At 37.9% G+C, this 17518-nt stretch overlaps 2 protein-coding genes across 2 annotated transcripts in view; one reads left to right on the top strand and one right to left on the bottom strand.

Moving 5' to 3' along the window:
• The first annotated feature begins 4445 nt into the window (after positions 1–4445).
• Positions 4446–16683, top strand: LOC116412198. The gene is made up of 4 exons (XM_031905867.1): positions 4446–4788; positions 6325–6372; positions 7759–7836; positions 13988–16683. Exons 1-4 carry the CDS (start codon positions 4707–4709, stop codon positions 14104–14106), a joined length of 327 nt encoding a protein of 108 aa, XP_031761727.1. The 5' UTR covers positions 4446–4706; the 3' UTR covers positions 14107–16683.
• Positions 16522–17518, bottom strand: part of LOC101733369 (carcinoembryonic antigen-related cell adhesion molecule 5-like) — a 33298-nt gene continuing 32301 nt past the window's right edge. Inside the window, exon 10 of the mRNA XM_031906538.1 lies at positions 16522–17446. Within this exon, the coding sequence (XP_031762398.1) occupies positions 17342–17446 (105 nt within the window). The 3' untranslated portion in view covers positions 16522–17341. The remainder of the gene's footprint in view (positions 17447–17518) is intronic.

Here is a 17518-nt window from a genome sequence, read left to right as displayed (position 1 = left end):
TTTTGTCTATAGAAAGGGTTGTGGTGGTAGAGAGTTCTTCAGAAGGGGCTTTTTGGCAATGATGCCCTTCACAGTCTTTACAGTCATAGATAGGGACATGCCTGCGCCTATCTCCTCGGTGCCTAGGTTTGCCTTTAATGTTAGAAGAGCTGTGGTACTAACGGACACAGTTTGCAAGTGCATGTTATATGAGCAAAACAGGACCCATTTTCTCTAATAAAAAAGGGCATCCAGGTGCAAAAATGCAGGCTGTGGGAAAAATGCTGGCTCGTGGGAAAAGAGACACAAGCTGGTTTTTGGCACAAGTCAAACTAAACAAATTAAGTAATAAATGAACATAGCAAGACTAAAAAGGAGAAGGAGAGTGAAGAGAAAGTGTTGGGAAGAGGAGGAAAGCAAGGGATAAGTAGAAGAAAGTAAAAGAGAACAAAAGACAACAGAACAAGTCTGAGAGGAAAAGTGAATGGTGTCAGAAAAATAATGGAAGAAAGCAAAGTCAAAATTAAGAAAATAAAAAGCAGAGAGTGAAAATAAAAAATAAAAGAGAAAAAATGTAAAAAAAAAAAAGCAAAGGGTAAGACAATAAAATAAATTTTAAGGGAAAGGGGTTAATTCTGCATCTCAAGGTGTGGCATATTAACACTGCATAAATTCTAGGATACAAGTTCACTATCTAGTTTGTATAAAAATGTTCTTGTTCCCATATACAGTATGTTTAAAAGTTAGTTGACCAGAAGATCATCTGGGACACCAGCAGACCTATCAAGCACCCTGGGTACCTGCATGGTTAAACTGAGTTATCTGTGCCATACATTAACATAGCTGAACTGTTCTGTTTAGGCCAGAAACTTGAAAATGTTGAACTGCTGTATTTTCCTTATCAATAATTGCTTGTGTCAGCAGAGATTTGAAAAGTGCTGATAAATACAGTTTCTTTAAGTATGAATAGTTATCTGTTTATGGGCCATCATGGAAAAAAAAATTAAAACACTTCCAGGTCTAGAATTGGAAGTCCTTGCCGTGTCTAACCCTTAGCCGTCTTGCCAATGTCATTATATGAGCCCTGGAGGCAAGATTTGGTAGGTGAAGATTCAAAATCAAACATAGAGCTACAGTGCATGACAATGCAGCGTACATATACATATACATTTTCCCTGGGAAAAACCTTTAAAACCATTTGGTTAAAGATATAGAAGTTTCTTCTGTAGAACAACCCCCAGCAGGGAAGCTCCAACTCTCAGATACTTATGAAAGCTTCTGTAACTCTGGCACCCACTAAGGGATGGGGTTGGGGTAATATAAAGGATATAAAATATTCCTCCAAAAAGAGCAAAGCAATATATATACCCAGTATACACTGATACTTCCAGCAAAACAGGGTTACAATGCAAAAGCAAGTTAGAAACAAACATGATTTTAATTTGAATTTGGGGAAAACAGCTAAGCAGCATGCAAACCAGCATAGGCTTGGATCAGTAGTTCTATTTATAGTTAGAAAACAAATTGTAAGCAAGCAGCTTAGAGTCATGAAGAAAGAATATAATGTATGTGTGTACAAGTATAGGACCCATTATCCAGAATGCAGGACCAAGGGTATTCTGGATAAGGGGTCTTTCCGTAATTTGGATCTCAATACCTTAAGTCTACTAAAAAATCAATAAAACATTAATTAAACCCAATAGGATTGTTTTGCATCCAATAAGGATTATTTATATCTTATTTGGGACCAATTACAAGGTACTGTTTTATTTCTACATAGAAAAAGGAAATCAGTTTTAAAATTCTGAATTATTTGATTTAAATGGAGTCTATGGGAGATGGGCTTTCAGTAATTCGGAGCTTTCTGGATAACGGGTTTCCAGATAAGGGGTCCGATACCTGTACCATTATTTAATTTGCCAAACTGAATATCAATGGCTCTGGTTTAAATACAGTACTTGTGCCACCTACTTGTTACCTTGGACAACTTGTATCCATGTATAATGTTATACCAGCAATTAGCTAGAAGAAGAGAAATGATGGTTTACTAGCTCAAGAGCATCAGCAAACAAGGTTTTTTCCCTTTAAAATCAAGACAAAATGAGCTTGCTGAATGGCTCTTAGCAATTAATGTAGATGCACCCTACATTTAGCTTTACAGAACAGACGTTCCGTCTGCAAACAGGATCAAACTTGAGTTGCTATGGGCCATGATGGTGGAGGATTTATTATGTCTCAGTGGAATGGTGGCAACTACTTTGTATTAATGAAACAGGTTTAGATGGACCAACATTAGATATAAAGAGGTTCATCAAAGAGGGAGCGAGAGAACTGGCAAAGCAAGACCAAATATTTGTTATGTTTGGATCAAGGGCAGGGTTAGACATTAGATGTTAATGTACTATATTTGTACTTTTCAGTTATGTCTGTGTTTGTTGGAACAAGGGACATTCTTATAGAAGAGTATAATATCTATTACAATAAAATATACTCAAAACTGAGCAGCGCAATACACATATTCACAGATGATATAACATTATGCAAGCTCCTGGTCTCCCATACCATTCATTTTCTCTGAGGCGTACAGAACACTGATTAGTTCCTAAAGTGCACCGGCCCTTACTACAGAGCTTCTCTGCTGTCCCACCATTGCCTTATGGTTTGGCAAAACCTGATTTCAGTTTATAAACATTATGTTCACATAGTATATACTTTTCAAAAACCTACATCATATCTAAAAACACGATATTTGCTGGGTTTTCTAATATGTGTCAACTACTGTTACCTTGAGTACCATAACCTGCATCTAAACCAACCCCTTTTCCCACCTTGAAACCTCCTGTCCTTATTTTGTATTATATAGCTGCTGGACGGATACTTGGCTGTGCCAAAACATTACAGTAATAGCAGCATTTCGCATTGATGGCAGTAATACTCGGCCATAGCATGAGCACTATTAAACTCTCAACAAATCAGTTGGCATATCTACGTGTCTAGTTAATGATCTATTTTGTAAATATTCATACAAATTGTTTGCACTCCGGTACTCCTACAGTTTGGAGATCCGCCCAGCTGCACCACTACAATGTGGCCATTTATATCCAAAAACTATTTTTTTTTAATTTTACCTCAACACTTTGCTAACTCAGTGTAGCATAACTTGGCCTGAGTACTGAAGTAATTAAATGGTGCAGATGTTGCCCAGTTTCATAAATACTATTGTTATTGCATTTAATCTTCTTTTCTCGTTAGTTTCTGTTTAACCTCTTCTTGTGGTATTCCCCCTTTGTACCCACCAGTCACCATGAACATGTTCCATAGCAATATTTGCATGACGTTTTATAAACAAAGGTTCATTGTTCTCACTTCCTTTAATAAGAAAAGCTGAGCAAGATGAGACACAGAAAACTAGTTAATAATGGGAGACGGTGACACTGAATTAATGTATAAAATGCCAGAGAAAAGAATGTACAGTACCTTTTTTGTAGGATTTATTTTACCAGCCAATAACTACTTTAGAATAATAACCTACAACTGTCAACTTGAAACCATAAAATAATCAATCATCAAGCACTTTTAATCCATTGTTTGCTGTTTTACTTAGCTGGGTTGCAATTCGATCAATTAGGAGAAATCTCTGCCTGCAGGTTTTTTTTATAAAATCTATTTAAATCTAAACCGCTTTGAATCCCATCATTTATACTGCATATACTTGTTTCTACAGTTGGAGCCATAGACCTACACACAGATACTATTTCAGGGAATAACTAAAATAGCTTTTGTAAAATGGGTTGCTAAGATATTTTGGGATTATTTCAGGATACATATGACAAAATAGTTCATTATTTGCAGCAATTTAATCCAATTTATCCCAAGAAATAATTTGGCATAGCCAGGACTCCAACTTTAGAAACAAGTGTACTCAACTGTATTAACTACAGGGTAAAGTACATATTTTGCCTTTTAAAGGAACAGGGTTGCAAGATCATCCTTCTGATGGATACCAATACAATACACATGCTGCATGGCAGTGATCAGCTTCATACACACAGCCACAGTGATGCCAATACAATCTATAAGGGCTTTATAGATTCAGATTTATAGAATCTGAAAAGGGGTGTGGCCTAGCAGTTGGGAGGAGTGATCTGATTTCATGAAAGTAATTAGCAGAAAAAGGCCTTTAAAAATCCCCTACATTTTCTCATATATTGAGTTGAGAGACACCAAAGCAACGGGACATACCATTTCTAACATATCGAGCACTGTACATTACTGAACATTTGACAATGGTGTTTTTATTAAAAAATACCATTTGTTTTCCTCTTTCTTTTCTGCTGAGAAATGTTTTGCATTTTTCACAATACGACAAGCATAAAAGTAGACTAATTCATTGTTGACACAGTGAGGCGGATGGAAAACTTTGCTTTTACAAATTCCATTGCTTTTATAATGAGTTGACATTAAAGATTCATTTAATCTTTTAAATCAAGCATGGAGAGCAGGGACTGAATACACATTGTACCTGCAAACAGGTAGAAGCCTGCCTAGTGAATGTTTTCTGTAAGGAAGCAAAGCATTACAGAACCCCCGGAGTGATGGGGTTAAGGCTAGACCTGTTCATCAGGCCCTTCCCTGAAGGCAGTTGCAGCCAATCTGAATGCAGGACAGCGGTAACTGACAGACTTCAAGGTGTTTCTGCTGCTCCTCATTCCTGAACTACCGTGAAGATGAGGACGGTCGCAGTCTTTATGTTTCTGGCAGCAATCACCCTATGTTACTGCTGGACACCTCAAAGGCAGGACAGTTCAGGTAAAAGGCATGGACTATGGCCAAACATAATAGCTATTGTAGGAATAATTTGAGTTTTGAGTTCATAAATGGGCAGTGGGGCAGTTCTAGTAACCCCCAGCAGCTAATTGTCAAGTATCATTTGCTGAAAGTTTGAAAGCAAATATATGATTGGTTACCATGGGTTACTAGACCTGTAGCAAGCAATTATTACATTATGACTTTCTATAAAGATGTGTAATTAAAAAAAAAGGCAGTACAAAAAAAGATGAAGAGGTAGATACACTGCTATCTGAAGAAGTAGAAAGTGAAAGTAGGCTCTATCCGTGCAGTCAATATTAGCACCTCTATGGCTACACAACAGTGTTGCTAAACAGTTGCTGGGAGAGACAGTAGAGACATCCATGAACATATACAGAGGAAGGCTGATTGGTAATGAAACAATACATTCAGAATTTACAGTAGTACCTATAATAAGTGAGTTCATACTTGTAATAGGATGTTTTCTGCACATTATTTATGTAATTGTGAAGGTTCTCATTTTTCCAGGCCATGGTATATCTGTAGTAATAAGTCAAATCAACTGGACTTGCTGTGTTTTTCTTGAAGACGTTTTGCCAGTCATCCAACTGGCTTTCTGAATTCTGAATTAAGAAAGCCAGTTGGATGAAACATCTTCAAAAAAAGCACAGCAAGTCCAGTTGATTTGACTTATTAGTACAGATAATTTCAGCATACCATTTATATATATTATTGCACTGTGTACATATATCTGGCTTTGCAATGTAAGAATAGGTGAAAATCACTAGGCACAGCCGGTAGTGTAAGAGGTATGCTGGGGAACCAGAACACCTGGAGAATTTACTTCTTTTCATTGAGAAACAAAAGAATGTAAAACAGAGGGCTGGGTAGTGCTTGAGGGTGCATTCATACTGATGGGGGAAGTTTCTTCAGTGACAGAGTTAGGGCAGTCAGGGCTGCTATTAGAAACCCAACTGGCTCGCTAGGGCCACATGCGAGTTAAATATTTGGACACTTTTGACAATGGACAATAATATTTCTTCAAGGCCCAGTAATGATTGGCCCCCCTATAGGTTAACCCCTATGTCAATGACCTCACCTATTTAGGGTAGGGTATGGCATGAAAAATGGTCAATGACTGCATTAAAGGTAAATTTGCCCTGTCAAGCATAAGGCTGTCCCATTAGCCCAGAGGTACGCACCTTGTGACAGATAATTATCTCAACTGCCATTGGTACTGAGAATGCGCAAGCAGCAGCCAATATAACCTGTACATGGCTAATGATGTTACCATCAGAGTAGTGACTCTTGCTTTATTGCTGATTCAGAGACATTGCCAATAGTAAATATAAAATTTTGGACAGATACACAGTATGGTGTAGAATTATTTAGCATATAAGTACAATATTGCTAAAGCTGCTGACTGTTCTACACTTCCTGGTGCGTTTTCTATAAAAAATGAATTTGAAAAAATCAGTTTGTAAGTTTGTAAATGTTCCATCTGCTGTAAATAATTGTAATGCATTATTTTTGCAGGGAGGACAAATGAAAACAGGGGTCTGGCCAAAAGAAATGGGCACAAAGGTAATGCTGCTGGGAGAACAAGGCTTGTTTAATGGGAAATAAAAACATGTTCCATTTGGTTGCAAGTAACTAATTCTACTTCTGTTTACCTGTACCTGAGAGACAGGAAGTATTACTCTTTTTTCTGTTTACTAACATATTAAATAGGTGTGAAAAACCAAAGTGATTTCAAAATAAAGTGGTACATTTTTAGCTGAAAAAATATGCATGGTTGATTAAATAAAAAAAAAAAATTATTTTGGTCAAGTGATTCTAGTTTCAGTCCCTCCCAAAAAAGAGAAGATGTGTCTGTAAAAATTCATTGTTTATAAAAAATAGCTTGAAATTGTAAAATATACCTCCTATTGTCCTATACAGAAGTTTGCGACCTTTTTGCTGTCTAATTTTTACATTGAAAATAGTTTCCTCAGTTTTGGGATAAACAATCATAGTAAGCCAACATGTGCCATTTTGGGCACTGTTTTTTATCACTCCAAAATCTTGTGTATGTACCAGAAAGGGGGACCTAATGCTCACACACAGGATACACAATAATAGATGGTGAGTAGGGAGGGAGAATCTGAGAAGGCAAGTGACATCTAGAAAGTGCTGAATGGAAAGTAAAAGTAATTGACTGCCCCACATCTATGCCTCAGGCATAAAGGCAGGGCAGGCAATATCTGATTGAAAGCTCAGACATACATTTATAACAGGTAAGGATGTTTTAATAATAAAAAAAAAGGATTTGGGTTTCATGTTTAATTTGCAAAGGACTTTTATTATTATGTATCTTTTGTGCATGGGTGAGAGGGGACAATTAAAGGGCTACTTTACCTTCATTAATTAAAATTTTACCCAATGGGAACATTAAAAAGTACAGCTTTTTCACTTCTTTTGCTTGCCATATACTTCTAGGAAGGTGTTACTGGGCTTAGCTTTCAGCTTGCTAGTCATACCATCATTAGCTTCTTCAGTAGCCCTTCTGTTATAATCCCTTTACACAAATCCAGCAGTGGGTTAGGGCCTAATTGCCCAGACTCAGATATTATTGGTTGTAACCAGCTAAACAGGGACAAGTTCTGGGACAATGACCCAAGGGGATAATGTTGTTGGGTATCATACTAACTAACAGAACCAATTTTATGGTGTTCTCTGTATATTTATATGAAAATAAACAATATGCCATTCATTAAATGAATATGCATAGCCAGCTCGCCCAACACTGACCATAACTGACCTTCATGAATATCTAGAACAGCAAAGAGAAACTAACTGGCTTTCAGGTTGACCCCACCCATCATGCACTGTTTTGGCCTCCAAGGAAAAGGGTACACCTGATTTGGGTACATCTGCCCTAGGGCTTTGTATTTTTTTCTATTAGTTAAATATACATTTTCTCTTATTCAGATGCTCTGGGATCACCACTTCGTCCTGAAAGGCACCACCTGAGATGCTGTGAAAGGCTTAGTCCCCAGCACCCACAGCGTAAGAGTATATTGTTTTCTGTTTTTGTTTGTTTATAAACTGTAGCCTTTCCAGTTTAACTTTTCTTTAACACTATTTTGTGTGACTATCTCGAAAACTGACTTAAGTGCTGGAGGAAGAGTTGTATTGAGTGAGGGTTTGCTAAGTAGTAAGACTAATGTTCAGTTCTTCATAGTGATATATATATATACACATACAGAAAGCCAGTAAGCAGCACACTATCAGAGGAGGATGATACCTGGGTGCCAGTGCAAAATTGTACTAGGCATATCAATAGAGAGTGACGGCACACACAGGAATTTCCACACAAGGTCATCAAGTAAATATAAGTTGACGTTTATTCAGTCCTGAATAAACCTCAACTTATATTTACTTGATGACCTTGTGTGGAAATTCCTGTGTGTGCCGTCACTCTCTGTTGATATATGTAAGGTCCCTGACCGCCGATCTTAGATTTAGTAATCCGTGGGAGCCCTCCTACCAGGACAAAGGCGTATATACGGGGACAAGAAAGACACAGCTCCAAGGGAAGTTCAAACTTGTCCAGTTTATTCTTACGTGATCATAGAATTTATACCCCTTGTGTATATGCAAAGACAAAGGAATCATTATAAAATAAAGATGGAGTAGAACCTCATTATCTACAAGGATGGCCTTCAAGGATGGCTAATGCGGGACAGGAATTTAAAGGAGGATACAAGGAGTAGAAAGGCGTTAGTGCACAGATAAGATTAAGTTGTTTTTCAAGGCTTATGTTTTGTCAGGTGCAAGTTGTGCAAGGGTACTATTTGGGAAAAACAGCTTATTATGGGATGTTCAAACCTTGCTGGTTGCTGTTACAAAATGGAGATACATCTCTAAAATGGAGTATGATATGCTAAGCATCAAAGTGTATCAAAGTATCAAAATACATGCATATATGAATATATAATTACATGAATATATGATTATATGATATTATATCAAACCTTACAATCCCTCCTTTTATCACGAAGTGATAACATATTGAAGATTAAATCTATGGAGGGAGAATTTTAGGTACCCTCCCTTTTATCACGAAGTGATAACACTTAAAGTTATATCATTATAACATGAACAACACATGTGGATTAATGAAGACACACATTGAATGATAATCAAACAAATGATAATAATAACGACAAAATTAAAGCAGAATAAGCCTTCAAAGTATTCACAACCATGATTAGGCTTGAAAAACAAATAATCGATCGCTGCACGATTTTGTAGTACAACTTTTCTAGCGTCTCCTATGTCAGTCAATAGATTTGCAATTGCAATGCTGGCAGCATTAATGCTCTTAACTATGATGCAAGCGATTTCATTAATTTGTTTACCCTGATATACAGTCAATCCTGGTACTCCTACCAGTGAGAATCCTAGCGCTATTATTTCAGACTTAGACATTAAGTGTCTTGCAATCCTAGGTATGTATTCATAATCTGTGCCTCTATTAGGGCGTTGGGCCTAGGTGGTCTGTCCGGGGTGGGCTGTATGAACAGCTAAACTAAGTCTAGTTAATGCACAGGGTCCACCAGAAATATTAGCTGGAATGTAATTAAACGAGTTGTTCCTACAAGAGCAGAACCAACCTCTGGGCATTGGCACATGCTTAGCTAAACTAGGTGCCAGGATGGTATGATTACATGACATAGTTGTGGTGATATTGATGCATTGAGAAGTCATCCTACTGCACACTGGGTGCGGGTCAGTACTCTTAGTCAAACGTGCCTGAATGCACACAGGGATGTCGCTAACATTACAAGTCATGTTATAGCATATGTCACTTGCAGTTACATTGTGAGTAACTATGGAAGCAAAATTCTTTCGCATGCGTCTAGTAGCATTTTGATCTGTAACATAAGCATATACAGAGACATGTGTTTCAATATCAGAATCTTGCACTTCAGAGTCATTTTTAGCATGGAAAATGTCAGTAAGCACAATGGTGGGAGTAGCAACAGCTACAAAACAAGTCTCATTCAGTTCAGTTGCACTAGTGACATCCTTTAAACACCTGTAACTAGTGTTAAGAACAATCCGTGCCATGTATTCCCACAAATTGTCATCACGTATGTCTAATGCTCTCTTGTCTACTGTTATGTTCCTGTTGGGGCGGTCCGGAGACTGTCCACACAAACAGGGTAACTCCTCATGGTGATGTGCACACATGGTGCTAAGGAAAATGATAAGTAGACAAATCCTGCTAAAACAAGAATTTTGCTGAGGAAAATGATGAGGTAGATTTTCAGACTCAATCGCCGTTTCCTTGGGCGAGGACTGGGTAGGGCCTCAAGGGGGGGGTCACCGTTGTCATCTGAGGATGGTGTATCCTGTGGAGTAATCCTCATGGGGTGGGGGCCCTCTTTAGGTGCATTTTGTGTATCCATTGATTGCTGTCAGATGTCAGGACTGCGGTTCTGGTGATGTCTATCACGGTCGTGAGATCTCCGTATGGGGTGGTTCCCCCTTTCTTTGGATGGAGTCTCGCACAATGTCTCCTGGTTAATATGGATGTGTAGGTTTCTGTGAAAAGAGAGATAAACATCATTGTTGTGACTATTCAAAACCTTTATCAATTCAGTTACATATTGTTCCCGTATCTGATCCAAATCGCCTGGTATAGTGATCTAAGGGAGTCCTTGTCCACGGAGTGGGAAAAGGCTTACCCATTAAGATTTCAAATGGAATTTTTGTGCTTCCATTTACCTACTGAACCTGTCTACTATGACAAAGGGGTATTGATACCCTCCAGTTTCAATGTTTCACTTGCTATGACTTTCCTTTTTTTACATGACACATTTCAGTATTTTACTTGCTATGACTTTCCTGTTTATATGCACTTGCTGTGACTTTCCTGTTTATATGCACCGTGAACTACATAATGAACAGTGGTGCTGCATATTTCTGGAGACCTATTATCCCTCCTTTTGACCAGAGACCATTATTGTCGATGGTCAACATATTATCATATAACTGTAGCTCATATAAGAGCAAATCATGTGGCAGAGATGGTGGCACACATAATGCAGTAATATCAGGTGGGGGCTGCGCAGGGGGGTCAATTGGGTGGGCAGCCACCGGCGGTAGAGTGCCCACAGCACTTAACTACCACTAGGGTGTGTGGAAGCATAAGGGCTTGTAACAATTCTTCTATAGAAATAGCATGCGCAATAGGCTTACCATCAACACTTGTAAAGTATAGAAAGTTGTAGGATAGAATAAGGTATTAGCAATAGAAGACTCAACAGCTACCGCGCAAGCTGCTAGCACCCACAGGTAGGCAGATATGCCTTGCGCAATGAGCGGTAGCACCTTAAAGAAGTATGTTATGGGTCTTTAACTGTTTCCGTAAATCTGGGCTAAGCCTGCAACCATGGTCTTACAATTTCCTGCAGTACAACACAAAGGCAGATTATAGTTAGGCAGACTGAGTATAGGTGCAGATGCCAATACCCACAGTAAAGCTTTAAATGCATTTGTGCCAGTTTCAGTCCATTGCAAATTGTCAGATTCAGAGTCTTTAAGTATGCTCCTTAAGACGCTTTCAAAATATGAACAGTCTGGAATCCATTGTCTGCAAAAACCAACCGTGCCCAAGAATGTGAGCAATTGTTCCTTAGTTTGTGGCTTTCTATGGCTGAGATTGCCTGGATTCTCTGTGGGTTTATTAGTCTATGCCCCTGTGATAGCAAGAAACCCAAGTACTGTACAGATGGTTTGCAATACTGCACCTTTTTAATGATACCTTGTGCCCCTCCTCACATAGGTAATTCAGCAGTGAAATAGTGTCTCTTTCACAACTTTCTCGGTCTGCACTACACAACAATAAATCATCAAAATATTGCAGGGGAGTTGACCCTGACTGATATCCCCAGCCCTTTAGAGATTCGCGGAGTACATACCCATAAATCACGCTGTTAGCGGCGTACTTCATTGCTAATTGCGCAAAGGTGATTGACGCCGATCGCGCGTGAAGGCAAACAAGGGCCTTATCTTCTCACTTACTGATATAGAATGGTATGCATTCCCTAAATTTATGACACTGTAGTATGTTGAGTCTGAAGGTGTAGAGGTAAGTAAGGGGTTAATGTCTGTTACAACGTGTACCATCGGGTGCATGAGTCTGTTGATGGCCCGTATATCTTCTCTTGATACCAGGGATACTGTTTTTGATAAGCAGGTGTGTGGGTCTTTAAGAATGCTTTGTAGGGGGTACAAGACACACATCCTACATGGATTTTGGAAAATAGCCCACACGGCAGGTTAATTTGATCTAATGGACAAATGTCCGTACACTAATATAATTGTGCCATATGTCCTCTAATATTCTCTGAAACCTTCTTGTTTACAGGCTAATACAACTGCCATAGACTGTCTATTAAACCATAATCCTTCCATTTCTACATGCATTAACCCTGACACATATGTCTAAGATAAATAAGGCATGAGGCTATGTATTAGAGGAGTTGTATCAGAACTGTGTAATACAGAAAAGGATATAAGTTATTATTGCACGGATGCAAGTGTTCCTTCCAGAACTGGGATCTTTTGTAGTGGGAGGTGTAGTTCCAAACAAATTTCTTTAGTATAATTTAGTCCTCGGGCTGTAGTTCCCTCAGTGAAGGTTGGATCTGGAACAAAAGAGAACACCTAACCATGCACTTTAGTTAGTTCACAAATTAATTGAGATACAAAATTAGTTAAAACATCAGAGTGTAATTGCAGCTGTTGGGGAAAGTAACACCTTAATCTGGGAGCTGACTGAAACAAAATTTTGAAGGCGACAGTTTACAGCCCCTTCTTAGTCGGTATCTAACACTGAACAGAACTACAGGCAATTTGCCAATAAATTTCTGACTCGGTTTTGTTCGTCTTGTTCACACTCTAACATCCCTTCCTTAGGGTGGCAAGCACACTCCACGGGTGAGTATCCGCTGGAAATAGCATTTTCCCAAATCTGCATTATGCTTTTCCCTAAATTTTCTTGTCCCATAGGGAAATGGACATTAAGCCGGTAACACAGAATGTCCGGAACACTGGGCATTACACGTTTCCTACTCAGGTAAACTTCAGGATACCCCCCTTCCGTGATACTAGCTAGTCGCCACCCCACTTCTGGTACCATAACTGTAAGGTCCCTGACCGCCGATCTTAGATTTAGTAATCCGTGGGAGCCCTCCTACCAGGACAAAGGCGTATATACGGGGACAAGAAAGACACAGCTCCAAGGGAAGTTCAAACTTGTCCAGTTTATTCTTACGTGATCATAGAATTTATACCCCTTGTGTATATGCAAAGACAAAGGAATCATTATAAAATAAAGATGGAGTAGAACCTCATTATCTACAAGGATGGCCTTCAAGGATGGCTAATGCGGGACAGGAATTTAAAGGAGGATACAAGGAGTAGAAAGGCGTTAGTGCACAGATAAGATTAAGTTGTTTTTCAAGGCTTATGTTTTGTCAGGTGCAAGTTGTGCAAGGGTACTATTTGGGAAAAACAGCTTATTATGGGATGTTCAAACCTTGCTGGTTGCTGTTACAAAATGGAGATACATCTCTAAAATGGAGTATGATATGCTAAGCATCAAAGTGTATCAAAGTATCAAAATACATGCATATATGAATATATAATTACATGAATATATGATTATATGATATTATATCAAACCTTACAATATATATGTATAAAAATAAAGCTATGTACAGTACATACAGTACACTGTAGTGTAGATTATGTGTGGTGGGAGGTCACAGTCTGCTAGCAATTATACGGTTAGTACCATTAATAATGTAATTAGGCAGTAAATGCAATCAAATATGGACAAGGAATTAAGAGATGAAGGGAATTTATTTAGCTGAAATGTATGGAAAACATACCCATTAAATATCATAAATGTACATACAACCAGTAATGGACATCAGAATATATTGAGATAAGTAGTGTCAAATGATAATTAAATTTAAATTAATTGATCATCTTTAAAAAAAAACTCTCTTCTCTGATAATTCCATGAATTCCACCAGCTACGTCACCATGCAAAACACCCACAGGCTTCCATTCTAGGAGAAAGAACCAGCATGCTGTATGTTCTTAATTATTGCTTGACTGAGTTGTGCTTATGTTACAGGAAAGAGACGCCACATGAGAGCACCAAGGGCACACCCAATTCATCAGCGCCGCCGATGCACCACGAACTGCAGAGGCAAGAAGCCCTCTAAATTCATGGTCCCCCTTCCACTTTCCTAAGGAAGAGTGTGGCCAAACAATGATCCATGAAACCAGGTCACCATAAAGTAATTTCCAAGACCTGGTCAATATGATATAGTTAATATTTTTGTAGTTTATCTGCATTCTTTTTTTGGCTTTGCCCCTTTTCAATTGAAAAGCTTAATCAAAAGTCACATAAAACTAAGTTGCATGAATTTTGTTTGTCTGACAATATTACCTTTTTATTCTATGTTATCATGGGGTGTTAATATTTCCTCTGCTGCCTACATCCTGCTCAGGTAACTTCAGGCATCATGGAAAGATCCAAATGTAATAAACATGCATAAAATAAATACACACTTATAGTAAATTGATCAACACTGCGCAGGATGGTACCTACAGCAGTACAAGATGTAGCAGTAACACCTAGAACTTATTGGGGTACTGTAATGAAAGTTGGAAGTCACATGGTGTGACTGTTTATCCTGTGATAAAGAATAAAGAGAGGTAAAGCTGTCCATACACTGGTAGATATTGTATTCTTTTGGTCAGTATACAGGACCTATTTGCCCTACCACTTCTGCCTCATTAGTCAAGTGGTTCTATCCATGTATGGCCACCTTAATATTTTAAAAGACAATTTTCTGCATGCCACAACTCAATCATATGATCTAATAGTCTGTTAAATGCCACTTGATGTCATGCCAAATGGGCATGAACTATCATTTCCACAAAACAAATGTTTTAGCCAACCAAATGTAATTCACTTTCTACACACTGAAAGAGCATCACTGCTAATAGATAAGTAAATTGGTCTATGTAACTGATTTTCTTACTGACTTGGCTGCTGTGAGGATATCCTGCCTGTTGGGCGGCATGGGAAACACTGAATTACAGGATTTAGTTCCCCAAACTAACATCACTAATACAATCTGCTTAAATTAAATATATTGTTTTATATCAAGACATTGGCATGGGCTAAACCTCAAATTTTATGCCATACAGGAGACGCAAGTTGCCATAAATCAGTCAATAACCTGAGGACAGAAAAAATGATACTTGAAGCTCAATAACAAGATTCATAAAACCACATTTATAGATCAACACTTTTAATGTGCCCAATCTTACAAAGAGTCTATGGCAAGATCTTGCATATAGAGCAGATTTACCTTGTGTTTCATGGTTACTTGGCCCTAAGGCCAGCAATGCACATTGTAACACTCCTAGTTTACCCAAGTGCCAATTATAGCCTACTGATAACAGACAGCCTACTATCCTACACAGATACCTAACAGACTTGATTCTTCATTCCTAGTACAAAATGATCTTGTTTCTTTTATTCCTTTATTAATACATATGGACTTCTGTATGTAGCACAGATTCCTTATGATACTAATAAGGGATTCGTTATTTAAGGCTTATTTTTTAGATAACTGTCTTTTAAAGGACCACATTGTCCTACAATTATTGCATATTTCATTAAACATTTTTCAGTAATGACCAATGCTTTATTTTTAATCTTACTTGTCTCAAGAAAGTTTGCATAAAGACACAGTGCTGCAGTATACGGCACAAGGTACTGACTGACAGCAATTGATCAGCAATTAAAGAGACCTTTAAACTGGGTCATTTCTTTTCTTCGCTCTGTGTTTCAAACTTACACATAAGGAGAAGTTCAGAACTCAAGGGCTTTAACTTGATTAAATGCCATCCCCTATTCTCATAATTGCTCTGAAGAACCTAGGTCAGAATAATTGCAAAATGAAAGTGTTCTTAAGACATACATTTCTACTCTGTTCAGTACAAAAAATGAACAGCCAAAATGCATTTTTAATTAACCCCTATTTGTGTTGTATCATGTCTCTGCTACACCAAGATGAAATCTCTGTGCTCTTAATGCAAAATAGTAGTTACAAGAGCCATGAAAAAACTACAGAAGCAGAGGAATTAATGAAATATCTGAACTCTACAGAAGCTCTGATGTTCTTGTGTATGTTCTTCTTGGGGGGTTACTCTTCCCTTAGATCTGTGTCATGGACACTACTCTGGCACCAGAGGATCATGGTCTGGGACATGCCCAACTTAGAATAAGTCAGTGTTGCTCACAGATCCCTGAACTTTCAAGTATTGCCTGCTGATGCACGGTTTGACTGCTCATATCACAAAATGAAATGATTGCCACTGGGTCAGAAACACACCCCTGATAAATGATTATCTAAATATTATAAGGCTATGTGAAGCTCACTACATTAATACTTCTCTGCAATTACATACAAATGTTATTTTACTCAGTTGCTAAGGAGGGCAAGGGGCAAAGAACAGTTGGCAGCTGTTACATACAAGGCTTTATCTTGTCTGCATTGCAGTACTTGCACCCTGCCTAAGCAATATATTTCACAACAGTCATGGCGATTTCCCTAAGAGAATGTGTTATTCACAGAAATGATCAGAAGCTTTTGAGAAAATAATTTTAATTTAAAAAAGTGTTACTTTTTTACCAACTAGAAAAACAAGGCATTCTGTAATTTATGTTTTAACATATTAACAAAATACATTTAACTGGAAAGTACCACTATGAATTTATTGCAGGCTTAATTAAAAACAATTTGCCCTTTTCTTATCTAGTTTTTATTGTATTCTTTATAAACTCATTGATTTTTGCATTCAGTGTTGGATTCTGTATATAACAAAGGTGGATTTTTATTCTGAAGTCTTATTCTGTACATGAGGGGTTTTGTATTGTAGCACCAACAACAATTCACCTTAATAGCCTGTGGCCAAACTTGGGCTTTTTTAAATAGACAGAAATAGTGCTGACCAGTTACTATTGTGAGCTCATTGGTGCTGCACATTGGGAAGCCAAAATAGGGACTATATCTATGTTATGTCTATATCTAAATTAAAAACAGTGAAATTTGTGGCCAAATAATTGAAGAGGCAACTGTATTCAATTTATAAATAAATATTTGTTGCAGTAAGAGGGTTGCTTTTATTCAGTAATGATAAATGGATAAATTGGACTCAATTTACACACCCAGCATAAGCGCAATCAAAAAAATGCTTATACCCTCTGTATTGGTATATAAAGTAGTTCACTGTTTTATTTCTGGAGATAAAGAGAAACAGCAGATTAAGGAACTTCTGGAGTGATAGAGGACTACAGACCCAAAACTGGACCTAGAGTGACAACAAACATAGCCTTATAATAAGAGACAGTATGAGGTGCTTCAGCATGTCTCCCTTTCTCTACATAAACTTTTCTTCTTTGCCTTTGTTATTTTTTCACTGTGCTGTACTCTGTCTCTGCAACTTGCTGGACGGGTGCCTTGTTGCCAGGATTTGCGTTCTTAAACCTCAGATCTGCGTATTTAACGTATTCCTGAAAGAGTAAACCCATGAGTTATAAAGAATCACTTCATGTTCAAAATAAGTCTGTAGTTTCATATTGGAA

The sequence above is a fragment of the Xenopus tropicalis genome, chromosome 7 (assembly GCF_000004195.4).
Source record: "Xenopus tropicalis strain Nigerian chromosome 7, UCB_Xtro_10.0, whole genome shotgun sequence".
Lineage (NCBI taxonomy): Eukaryota > Metazoa > Chordata > Amphibia > Anura > Pipidae > Xenopus > Xenopus tropicalis.
The sequence above is the reverse complement of the archived record's forward strand: the minus strand, read 5'-3'. Positions and strand labels throughout refer to the sequence as shown.

Excerpts from the sequence above, each read along its gene's own strand:
- LOC116412198 (XM_031905867.1), top strand. The coding sequence starts at position 4,707 with ATGAGGACGGTCGCAGTCTTTATGTTTCTGGCAGCAATCACCCTATGT. Across the intron at positions 4,789-6,324 it reads TCAAAGGCAGGACAGTTCAG|GGAGGACAAATGAAAACAGG; the intron begins GTAAAAGGCATG and ends TTATTTTTGCAG. Across the intron at positions 6,373-7,758 it reads CAAAAGAAATGGGCACAAAG|ATGCTCTGGGATCACCACTT; the intron begins GTAATGCTGCTG and ends TCTCTTATTCAG.